This window comes from Centroberyx gerrardi, chromosome 22, assembly GCF_048128805.1.
Source record: "Centroberyx gerrardi isolate f3 chromosome 22, fCenGer3.hap1.cur.20231027, whole genome shotgun sequence".
Taxonomy (NCBI): domain Eukaryota; kingdom Metazoa; phylum Chordata; class Actinopteri; order Beryciformes; family Berycidae; genus Centroberyx; species Centroberyx gerrardi.
The window spans coordinates 9,426,351-9,438,694 of NC_136018.1; the positions used below are offsets into that span (position 1 = coordinate 9,426,351).

The 12,344-nt window shown below is 42.0% G+C and overlaps 2 protein-coding genes across 3 annotated transcripts in view; one reads left to right on the forward strand and one right to left on the reverse strand.

Annotated features, from left to right (window-relative positions):
* The window catches only part of dlgap1b (discs, large (Drosophila) homolog-associated protein 1b), a 44,283-nt gene extending 42,323 nt beyond the window's left edge, over positions 1-1,960 (forward strand). For both annotated transcript variants that reach the window (XM_078291312.1, XM_078291313.1), the window contains 2 exons: positions 943-1,095; positions 1,681-1,960. In XM_078291312.1, the coding sequence (XP_078147438.1) occupies positions 943-1,095; positions 1,681-1,896 (369 nt within the window). In that variant the 3' untranslated portion in view covers positions 1,897-1,960. The remainder of the gene's footprint in view (positions 1-942; positions 1,096-1,680) is intronic.
* A 4,179-nt stretch (positions 1,961-6,139) lies between these two features.
* tgif1 (TGFB-induced factor homeobox 1) lies at positions 6,140-11,137 on the reverse strand. Its single transcript, XM_071922423.2, has 3 exons — positions 10,861-11,137; positions 8,709-8,938; positions 6,140-7,778 (listed from the first exon to the last, which is right to left on the reverse strand). The coding sequence occupies exons 1-3, from the start codon at positions 10,874-10,876 to the stop codon at positions 7,110-7,112; spliced, it is 915 nt and encodes a 304-aa protein (XP_071778524.1). The 5' UTR covers positions 10,877-11,137; the 3' UTR covers positions 6,140-7,109.
* Positions 11,138-12,344: the final 1,207 nt, after the last annotated feature.

The window sequence follows — 12,344 nt, forward strand, 5'->3', positions numbered from 1 at the left end:
AAATCACTCTGACAGGCTAGGCCAGCGCTCATTTACTATGCGTCTAGAGTGGATGTTCTACACAACATTGCTGTCTTTCACATACAAAAAATATAACTAGGGTGTTCGACCGATATGGGTTTTTGAAGGCTGATACCAGTACTGGTATTTCTGTATTGAAGCAGCCAAAAGCCGATATTTTGTTCACTACATTTTTCCATTTTCATGCCACAAAAATACAAATATTCAGTGTTTACCCCCAGTATTTTATTCTTGGCAGGGTGGAAAAGCCTGTAGACCAGCATTTAGACCATCTTGTGATGCTAAAACTCTCCACTGAAATCCATATTAATGAAAATCTTTAAGGCAGGGTCACCCACCCCAGCTATTCAATAACAGTGATAGTCTGGAATAGATTAGTGCCTTTAAATGAATGAATCAATTTACAAGAAACATTATTGAAGAATTAAATGAATAATTAGAATGTCCAAAGAAATTAAAATTTATAGATTTTTAATGTAGCTGAGGTCAGGGAGGAACCTCCATCATCCAGCATATCTGATATTTAATGAAAGGCAAATATTAGTCCGATATGTTGGCAGCCATAGTGGAAATATAATTCTAAACAAAGGATAAGTAAGACAAAAGACCAAAATAATCACATTTATTTACAAAAAGGCATAGTGCCTGTTTCATAAATAACTTTTGTAAATCTATGTGATTATTTGCTATTTTTGTCCAGCAAATTTTTGCCTAACTGTGCCTTTGACTTCATCTGAATGTAAATTCCATGCACCAGCACTAACACTGAGTCATCTGAGCGCAGCAGCATCTTTCTAAAAATATAGGATTAGCAAGTAAAATTACCTGTTGTTAATAACTGTGTGTGTGTGTGTGTGTGTGTGTGTGTGTGTGTGTGTTCATGTGTGCCTGTGCGTGCATGTATGCAATTGTGTTTATCAGAACCCAAACGCACACCCGCGGCCCATCTCCCAGGACCTGGCAGGTTTCTGGGACATGCTCCAGCTGTCCATCGAGAACATCAGCCTGAAGTTCGATGAGCTCCACCAGCTCAAAGCCAACAACTGGAAACCTCTGGACCCCCCGCAAATTAAGGTGCGGACGCACGTAGCAGAGATCAAATATATCAGATTCATTCAACTCCATATTAACTAATCTAATTCATCTAACATTCATTTTGTTTTGGAATGCCTTATTAACCTGCACGTATTTGCTATCATTAATGTATAATTTGAATTGTCCAAGTGACTGCTGGAGGTCCACACTAAACATTGTTGTAGCATGCATACATGTTGCGTATTGTCATGTTGCCTGCCTGACGTCACCACTTGTGACTTGTGTCTGTGTGTTTTGTTCTGTCTTGTTGTCGACAGTGAGCTGCTTTTGAGAAGCTACTCTACCTGCCATGCACCGTTGGGGCCTGTCCGTCTCCAATGGCCACTTTTACCTCACGCAAATGGCCACCGCCGTGCACTCTTACCCCATACAAACAGCTGCCACCGTGAACCATAACCTCATTCAAAATTGCATGCTCTGACATTATGCCGGCAGAAGCTGTTCTGCTCTGTCTAACCCCTGTGCAAAACGGCTGCCATGGTGTCGCTCCTCGCTGTGTTTTGCCGCGGCTTGCCATGAGGACTCAGTGGTCTGTTATTAAGACTATTTGTCATTCCTGTCCAGGAGAGAAGGATGCCCCCTCCTGTGCCAAAGAAGCCCCAGAAGGGCCACCCTCCCCTGGCTAGGGACCGCTCCCTGGAGAGCTCTGAGCGCCAGCGTCTGGAGGCTCGCAAACGCCTGCTGGCTGCCAAGCGTGCCGCCTCAGTCCGACAGAGCTCTGCTACCGAGAGCGCAGACAGTATCGAGATCTATATCCCCGAGGCTCAGACCAGACTATGAGACACACAAGCACATGTACCACACACACACACACACACACACACACACAGACATGCCCAAGACACTGTCCGGTCACACAACAGCACTGAATGGTGAGGGTAGGGTGCTAACGTAACATAATCACATCTTTGTTGACTTCCCATAGCAGGGTGGGGTCGCCGCGGCAGAGTCATTCGAACAAGAATTGTACATTTATTTATTTATTTATTTATTCCCCCCATTTCCTTCTCCCAGCTTTGATGTAGCACTCCCCCCCCCCCCCCCACACACACCACCCGCCCCTTACTCCCAAAGAAGTATCTAATAATCCTCTTTTCCCTTCAACCAATACTCCATCAAGTGACCTGCTATCACAAAGCAAGCCAGGTGTAGCACAGCAGTGACGCTTTACGTATCGAGTTTCAGGTGCGGAGAAAGAGAGCAGAGGAGAACAGGGAGGGAAGAACGTGTGTGCACGTGTGTGTGTGTGTGTGTGTACGTGCACACACACACACACACACACAAAGGTGTGACTGATGTATTTGATCTGATCTGTTCATAGCAGATTACTCCTAAGACCTATAGACACATATTTGATATCTGTCCCAGAATCGGTTCACCTCTTCAGGAAGCAATCAGATGTCATGTCAGCGTAACACTAGACATGATCCTGCCACACGTGCTAAACATGTGGCGCTAAGTCTCTGGCGCCTTTGAGAAGCTATATTTTCATTTGACCTTCTGTACTTGTTTGTATTATCAAATTGCACAATTATGTTAACTAAAAAGTTTTTTTGTATCTCGATACCATAAGCTGATTCTGAAAATACCATAAGCTGAAAAGAAAAACAACGGGGTGAGGGGGGATTTGGTGAAAAAGCACTGGTCTGTTGTAGCCAAAAAAAAAAAAAAAGACCAGACAAGAAAATCATAGTGTCAGATAGTAACACAATTCTCCCTCTGTATAAAAGTGGGTCTTTCCAATAGCAGGAGGCTGACCCTAGAGAGGAGAGGTCAAAGGTCAGAAGTTGCTCCCCCAGGTGAGGCAAAGTGGCTTTTCAACCAGGAGCAGAGTTTGAGGCTCCGCTGTTAGTTTGCAGAGAGAGTGCAATTCACTGAAAGAATCAGTGTTGTGAAATGCCACAAAACTATTCTGTGTGTGGGTGTGTGCGTGTGTGTGTGTGCGCGTGTGTGTGTGTGTGTGTATGTGTGTTTTAATTCAAAAGCTCATTTCAAAAGTGCTTCCTATTTTTCTAGGTCCAAAGGGGCCTAGTTATTACTGATGATTAAAGTAGCAGTATCGACAAACTGTAAACAAGACACCCATCCTGTCCATCATTTTAAAATACAAAACATGTTTGTATAAAGAACGTACTATGACATTACATGCATGCTGACACAAGGTAATTGATTTTTTGTCTTTCCCATCGTTTCCTTTTTTTTTTTTTTTTTCACTGTTTTGATCCTTTCTCATATTGTCTTGGCGTTTCAGATGATCATCTAAAATACTGATATTTGGTACAATATTGGTCATGGTACTATATTTTATGATGCCATTTTCAGAAAAAAAAAGGTTCATTGACAGTATTGAGACTGAAAAGGGACTATTTTCTCCTCACTGTGTGTGCACTATCTCTGCCTCTAAATGAAGCAATTATTTGAAGGTCCTATAAAATCCAATTTCTAATGTTTTGTATTCATGTTTTATTTATTGATTAGGAAAAACTGACTGTTTATCAACATTGTGATTATTATTATGCACTGACAACAAGGCCCTTATACTGTGTTTATGTTATTTTTACGTTGGTTCTTTAGCATGACAGGCACCTTTTGTCTTTCTGTTTCAGTGATCAGCCTTAATTTCTAATGTGATAGTCGAGCACAATAACAGCCTCAGGGGAAGAAGAATAATGTGTGCATGTGTGTTTGTGTGTGTGTGTGTGTGTGTGTGAGAGAGAGAGAGAGAGAGAGAGAGAGACAGAGAGAGAGAGAGAAAATGATTGTCAATGTAACTTCATGTGACTGTATGTGACCCATGAATAGGCTTTGTCTCTTACTGTATATAACCCTAGTCACCTGGATAGGCCATGAACTTTAATACGGGAAATAGTACAACGCCGTCTTCTGAATGATGTTTCTATTCAAGACCTCAACCCTAATCAGTTCAACGTAACAAGGTATTTTTGTCAGCTGCTTGAATGTGGAGACAATCTGAAGCCAGTTTACCGTCACATGATAGTTTTAATAACAGAATAGCAGGAATTTGGAGTGTATTCCAATCCTCTGTATTGATTTGACAAGGTTTTGTGCCATTGGGTAACTATAGGGAAGGATATATTCCTGCTAAATGTCCCCAGTATTGCTGTTACTGAACGGCTACGATGTTCTTACCTGAAGTTTTCATAGAGAGAAGTCCAGTTTGTTTGTGATGGAACTCACGTGATGAAGTAACCGTACTGTATGATTTATATTTCCTTTAGTTGGTCAATATGAATTTTAGAGAGGATACAAAAAAGTTACGATAGTTCTAACTTTATGCCATTAGATCAAGATCATTTTAGTATTTTTTACTTTGGAACCTGTATTTGAATTGAACTGTCTGTCAAATGATTGACTTATTATTTATGTTTATTATATTAACATATCAATATAATGCCCCTGGTATAGCAGGGAGTTGACATAGAAACCAGAATGTTGGATTGTGGTTAATTGCCAAACTAAAGACACTTCAGCAATCCTGGCAATTCTGAGGCTTGTGATGTAGTTATATTAAGAAAAAAACATTCAAATGAACATTTGTACATAAATGAATGTTTCCCTATGTAAATGTAAACTAAAAAACAATCAAATAACATATTAAGCAGATATACATTTTGTAATTAATGTTATTACACTGTTGATGTTATGGCACGTGTATGAAAATCTTATCAGCATTAAAAAAAAATATATCATTGCCATAATGTTGTTGTGTGCATTTCTTTCCTTTCCTTCTCCACATGTGTTTTCAATTGGAATATAATTAAACAGATTACAAGGCCAGCATGGGGTGTTTTTAGGGCATTTCCCTTCCGCAGGGGCGGGCCCCCATAATTAGACAGCACTTTTGGCCTTGGCTTAGCCCCGTCACTCCTGCACATACAGCGTCTGGTGATTCGTCATTCACACATCAATCATGCTCAGCGGAGGCATGCTGACCTCAGTGGCTAGAGTTCGGGAGGGGGGGGGGAGTGGTACTTGTCATAAGCCCTGGCCCTGGGTCAGTCTAGCCTTCAGATGGCCCTCCATGGTGAGCTACAGCTGCCCACTGTGTGCCTGCAGGTCTGTTTGAACCCTCATTAGTGATTACATCCTCCAGGTTAGACTCAACCTCCACCACAAGAGCTATCTGTCACTTTTGACAAGCAGCATCTGACAAACGATGGAAAACCCAATGTGTGTTCAGTACATCTGCTGATGATCGGCAGTTGTAAGCATTTAGGTACAATGCTAAAAACAGTATCTATAGTGATTATTTGGATATTGCCATTTGAATAACTAACTGTCCTAACTGTAAGCATACTGTATTATTATTATTAGTATGTATAACTAGCTGATAACCTAAAGTGGAAGATCTGAGAGTTACTTAGATCATTTTAATAAAACAAAGGATAACCTCAGCACACCTTTTTATTGCCATTCAAATCAGAAAAATTGATTTTTGGTTAAGCTTGGAAAAAGAACATGGTGCAAATGAAAGGGTGATTGTCTTAGTAAATATAGACGACAAATCCTATTGAAGAGAAGCTTTAGGACTGTAGCAGGACCAGAAGGGAACAGCTGTCTGCCTAGCCTTGGATGAGCCAGCATCCTCTAAAGTTGTAAGCTGCCTTACATTGACTCTATTGAGACGCAAACACACATAAAACCCCCTGTTGGCAGGAAACTGTTGACGTCTGCTGGTTGCCCGTGTTAATTTATGCAGGATTATGCTAATTGGCAGGAGCTGTTGTAAACCTCTCACACGCAGGAATGTCTCAGAATGACTAACAGGGTAGCCTGTGGAAAGGAAAGACATCAACAACACACTATTTCTGTCCTCCCATACACACTCCTTTTATTTACCGAACATTATGACTCAATACACTTTCTTTATCCCCGAGGGATGAATTGGTAAGCTTCAGAAAGTTTAGTAGGACTGACAAGATTAAAGTCTGTAGAAACTGCCGTTAGTGTTAAGTGATCTGAGTGATCCTCAGCGGGAAAATAGCAAAAGATCAATTCTGAGTTGTAGAAAAACAAAACTTTATTTGAATCCCATGTGACCCCTATTTGCCACAAACATTGCACAGTATGAAAAGAAATCACATCATTGGGCATCGTGTCACATTAACTATACACATGGTCCTATTGTACATGAAAATGCTTTTTTGGTGATTTCAAAATGCTGTCTTTGTCGGGTTGTAAAACAGCAAATGCAGAACAGACATTTGTAGTGTTACATTTTCCAGTCCACTGGCCGTCGCTACGCTGAGTGATGGGATGAAGGCTCAGACTACGAACCTGCTACATTGGTCATCTGAAATATCCCTCGGTGGGAAAACTTGAATAAAAAAAAAAAAGTAGAGAGGTTTTTTCTTTTAAAATAGCAAAAAGTTAAAGTAAATTACAAAATCAAAACTATACTCTTATCATGAAAACACATAACATTTACTACAGTAGTGAATAAGTTCGTCATAGATGCCAAGAGCAAAGTATGTTTAAGACACTGAGATGACCTTCCTCTGCCTTAGTGTGCAAACAAACGAGGCAGACCAATCATGAACTGATCGCTGAAATGTAAAACAGTAAACGGGTGTGGAATCAAACAATCCCATTTCAAACTGGTGTTTGGAGGAGGGGTGAACCTACCTCCTTTTTCTAAAAATGATATATAAAGGAAAGACGTAAGACAGGCAGCATTTGTCTGATAACATTTTTGGTCCCTGTGTGCAAATAAGATACACATGTAGATACATACGCATGTATATGAAATTAATAAACAACTAACAGCCAAGGCACCTTGATACAGTTTTTTTCTTTTCAATAAAAAACATCCTCATCAATTTGATTGGTATACCAAAAATAGAAATGATCAGGCTTTCATGTGGATTTGTTCTCTGTTGCGTGCGGACAAGTCACTGAACTCAGAGGAGTTCCGTAGTCGAGAGACAAAGTCAGTCTCTTTTCCCTCCTCTTCTTCTCTGTCACTTTCTCCTTTAAGAGACCAGTTGTTTGGCTTGCAGCTCCATCTCGGCCGCCCGTTTGAGCGCCACATCCACCAGGAGCTGGAAGCCGCTGAAGTCTTGTGTGAGGTCTGGAGGGGTGGGGGGAGGGGTGTTGAACAGCCCGCTGCGGGGGCTCAGGTTGCCCTCCATGCTGGTGCTGCTGGGGATGGTGGTAGTGGTTGGAACTGGCTGGCTGCCCGGCCCGTCCTCCCGGCACCTGAGCAGCCCCAGAGCCTGCGCCGACTGCAGCAGCTCGGCCGCCTTGTCAGGGTTCATTCCCGGCACGGAGGGGAGGGCGGCCGTGGGGCTGGCCTGCATCGCCGCGGTGACAGTGGTGTGACAGATGACGGACGGCCGGGTGGGCATGGGCCCCGGGGAGGGGGAAGCGGAGGTGGGAGAGGGTGTGGAGGGGGACATGGCCTTCCTCAGGACACTGGGCATAGCGGGCTCGAAGCTGGAGGGGTGCAGAACGCGCTTGTCGTAGCTCTCCTCTACGCCGGTCGCGGTGCTGCCGTGTTTGGGAGACTGGGAGCTGTCGGAGAAGCTGTCGCCCGCCTTGCTGCCTTTCCTGGAGATGGTGAACTGGTTTGGGTCTTTGCCGTCTTTCCGCAGCATCTCCGGGAGAAGTCGCCGCCGTGCGTTAATGAACCAGTTGCACACCTGGAAAAGAAAACAAACAAAATCCAGACTGTCAGAGAACCAAACTTCACTTCTGTTCCACCCCTGGCTTACAATTTAATTGAAAAAATGCCTATGACGGGTCTGAAGGTCTGATTCTGTTGGCACACTTATCACCAGGTGCAGTTTGCACCTGTTTTTCTCAATAGAGAATTCAGCACAAAAAAGAAAAACACCTTCTGTTACACACTGAGATTTCACACCAGGCAGTTACTTGTCTGGTCATTAGTTTTGTACATTGCACACCATCAGTTTCCTGTTTATCCTTTTAGCAAGCATAAAACCTGACCTTAAATGTCAAATTAAAGATTTACACAAAAGATTATGATAGCACTTCAAACTAGGAGAGGCTAAACATTCAGCTTTCATCGAAAAAAGTAACTTGGAAAAGTCTATTTTAAGTATTCTTATTCCTTTATTTGAAATAGTGTTCAATAAAAAGTAATTTCTCTTTTGTCAACTCATTGAACTTGGTCATCTCTCCCTCTTTTTCTCTCAGTTCTCCTCTCCCTGTGCTCCAGTCTTTTGTTGGTGGTAACTGGCTCAGGGAGGCTTGTAGCTCTAACTATGTAAATGACTCTGCATTGTTCCCAGACAGCTGGGATGGAAAGGGGCTGGAGGGAGGGAAATTCCTGTCCAAGTGCCTCAGCCAAGCCCACAGCACACTGGGAGTGAGTTTACTCACTTTGTCTCACAGACCTTAATGTTGCAACAGCAAGCTGGCTTGGATGACCTTCAATTCACTGTTCATGTGTCATGTTTTGTTTGCCATCACGACAGGAAATGATTCACTCAAACTGACACTTGTTTTCTTTCTACTTTTACAGTAGTCTGTGCACACTACAAAGCCATACCAGAAATAAAGACGTAAGAAATCCTAAGCACTGCCTTCTGTCCTGTGTTTGTCCATACCTGCAGTGTGGAGAGCTGAGTCTGCTTGGACAGGAGGGCTTTCTCCTGTTCGGAAGGGTAAGCGTTGTAGCGGTGTTCGTACAACCAGTCCCGGAGGATCTGAACGGACTCCTTGGGCAGGTTTCCCCTACGTTTCCTCTTCCCGCTGCTCCCCGTGCTGGACGACAGATCCAGAGGGGCATCCACGCTGTCCTCATCATCCGTCTCGCTCCCTGACAGCAACATCAAACCTGCGTGCGGCAATCGCGGGTGAGGAAAAAAAAAAAAAGACACCGTATGAGAACAGTGAGAACGGGACAGAATATATATCCTCTTTATGTCAACCACTCTCTTGTCAAGTCTCCCGCCCGCTCTGCCGCAGCCGTCTGCCAAACGCTGGCTGTCTGGGAGGCAGCTGATGTGTCAGAGGCAAGCTGTCAAGTTCAGCCATGTGATTCATATAGGGAGGGAGGGTGTGAGGAGGAGGAGGAGGAGGAGGAGGAGGAGTGAGAGAGGGAGGGAGGGATGGTGGGGGGACGTCACAAAGGCTGATCCGACGCTGTGTCAGTTATAAAACCTGCCTCGACAAATACAGACCAGGTCTATTGCACAGACCAAGCACACCTTGCATGCTTAGATAAGTAAAGTACACTAGGTTGACCACAGCAACAATGACTGTACAAAGGGGGAATTTCCTCGAAGAACATATACAGTAATAGTTTGTTTTGGTTTTTTTAAATCAAGGTGTTTTAGACATGTCTAATCAAAATCAGCCATGATGAAACAAAAATATTTGCATCTAGTTGACACATGACTAACTGTGACTGTGACTCACATTAGGCAAACAGAGTTTGAGCATTTGAATTCGTTTGAACAACTTGTACCCAAGGATGAAGTGGAGGGTAAATCCACATAAACTATGCAAAATATATTTTACCCACGTTTTAGTCTGACATAAACCTTTATTATCAGTATACATAAACAGTAAAGTATCAAACTGACACAAGTTATGAAGATAGGGCTTTTCTAAAGGGGGGGGGGGAAAGCAATTATGTTTTTTAATGTTTTTCTGAATTGTTAGGGTTGTTCGTATGATGATCACGTCACTACTTATACCTGAACACCAACAACTAACCGTGCAGAAAACGGTTTTTTAAGCAATAATCCAGTCCAGTCTGCTCTAGGGCAAACTAGTGGGAAATGAATAAGAAAGTTCCCAAGTCTGAGCAGCCAACAGGATGAGGTAATTACGTAGGCTGGAGAGAGGAAGGGGGAGGGGAGACCTGTTGCAAATCAGCGTCTCCAGACTAAACAAAAGAATCTAGGGCTGCGTGGTTCTTTGTATGCAATTCAAAAAGTTTCTACTTCAAAACTGCGTGGTCGACTTAAACTTCAGTCCCTCCGAAATACAAATATTCAAAAGGGAGGGAAAAAGACGGTATAAGCGCACGAAGACAGTATTTTTGTAAAGTTTAAAACAACTTGTAAGGGGTTTTCTATTGTGTGTGCGCTCTGCACCACGAGGTACAAGAATGTAACAAGGCAAACAGCAACTTCCCACAATGAGGTCAGGATGAATATTAGCCTATATCCGAGTATAGATACAAAATAACGGCAGTTTTTCTGTGCGGATAATCTTTCCATTCGTAATAGACAGTTAGGAGATACAATATATCGACTTGTAGGACGTGCACGTTGTAAAAATGTAACGCTACGTACTCTCGAGGCACAATAGTCGCCAAACTCCAGTCAACTTTTATCATCACTTTGTAAAACCGAAGACTTCTACACAATGTAACCATTCGCCCACATTCAAGCTGAAAGTAAGCTTTCGTAAATTAAGTTTTGACCTTTGAAGTCAGCTACAAAGTTAGCCTAATTAAACCGCGAGAGAAAAAAAAAAAACATACCCAGCAACATTGCCGTCTGCTACTGTGGTAAACTTTGATTAAAATACGACTAGCCAAATAGCAGACAACGGACAAACCTATATCAATTTTGACATTCCGCCAGCACATGGGAGAAAAAGCCCCCTGTTTTGTCTGGAAAGGAAACAATAGACTGCATGGTTTGCATAAGAGGGGAAAATCGCTCTGTAAATCGTTCTGTACGCTGTCTGGCTATCTAAACCAACTGTGACCTTATTGATTCCTGCAAAAAGCACCAAACCTACCTTTTTTCGTCTTCATCTCCGTCCGAAATTCCCCCCTTTTTGCCTCGTCAAGCGCAGTTGAAAATTTTCTTCTGTTTTAGTCCTTGCAGGGCTTTTTTTTTCTTTTCCTCCAGATATCCACAGCGTGTATCCGAATAGTCGAAAATCCTTATTCATCAAAAACCTTTTTTTTCCTTTTGGATTCCTTCTCCTTTTTGGTCGTCCTTTTTGTTTGTTTGGTGACTTGAGGGGGTTACCTGAGATCTGCGCTTCCCTTCAGCCCAAAGCCCTTTTCTCATTGAATGTGTGTTTGATCCTGAAACTGGGTGACAGCTATCTTTGACAGCTGCGTGACTCAACGCACAGAGATCCTCCCACTGTGGAGGGCAGAGGAAAAATCTCTGACATCAGCATGGCTTGTTCCAGTGACATGGATACAATCTCACCAAGCCATAACTGCAGCAGACCCCTGGTAATGCCAAACAAACATCAATACCCTATATATTAAGTTATGATTAGTAGAAATCCCCTACATTATTTGGTCAATCATAATAAACAACAACAAACAACAACAGGCTCTGGTGAAAGGATTGCGAACCTCGTGTTACTGTTTTGACGATTTATTCTGCAACCTTAACAAAAAATCACCATAATATTGCTTTATTCCTATAGGGGTTTACAATGTGCCTGTGGTACAAAATATTGAGTTTATGGTGGCTTTATCATACTTTTTTTTATTTTTTTATCTTCTCCTATGGTATCACTATAATATTTTCTATAATATTCCTACAGAAGTTTATAGTGTATCTGTGGTATTTAGTGAGTTTCCAGACCTTATCGTACTTTTTTAATCTCGTATGATATCATCAAAGTATTTTCTGTAATATTCCTATATAGTTATAGTGTGTCTGTGGTATTTAATATTGAGTCAATACAAACATTATCGTACTTTGTTTTTCTTTTAGTATCCTATGGTATCACTAGCCTATAGTATTATTTATAATATTCTTAGAGGGGCGTATAGTGTGTGTGTGCCTGGTAGCCAATTTAAAAGTGAGTTTATAGTGACATTATAGCACTTTGTTTAATATTGTTGTATCTCGTATGATACCTCTATAGTATTTCCTATAATATCCCTATAGGGATTTGTAGTGTGTCTATAGTGATCTTATCGTACTTTATGGTATTTTTTTTTCATCTCCTATGCTATCACTATAATAGCTCATTATGTAAAACGGGTTTTTGCGTGATAGTGATATTTGTAGACTATAGTTTCCTTCTAAAATTATTATTATTATTCTTAGTGTGACTGTGGAAATGAAGGGATATGTTGTATAAATGTGTGTTTTATATACACAGGGAAGGTGAGCCAGCCCTGCGGTGGCTGGAGGTCAGTGTAGTACAGTAGGTTACAAACAAAAAGGCAACGGTACGGTGAAGGAAACGATCAATGGCTTCATTTGTATGCGACGCACAGCCTTGCGACAGCTGCTGTAGCATCGTCT

What these genes read in the sequence shown, in the direction of transcription:
- tgif1 (XM_071922423.2), bottom strand. An exon ending in CTCAGCTCTCCACACTGCAG is followed by an intron (nt 7,779 to 8,708) that starts GTATGGACAAAC and finishes TTTCTTTTCCAG; the next exon opens with GTGTGCAACTGGTTCATTAA.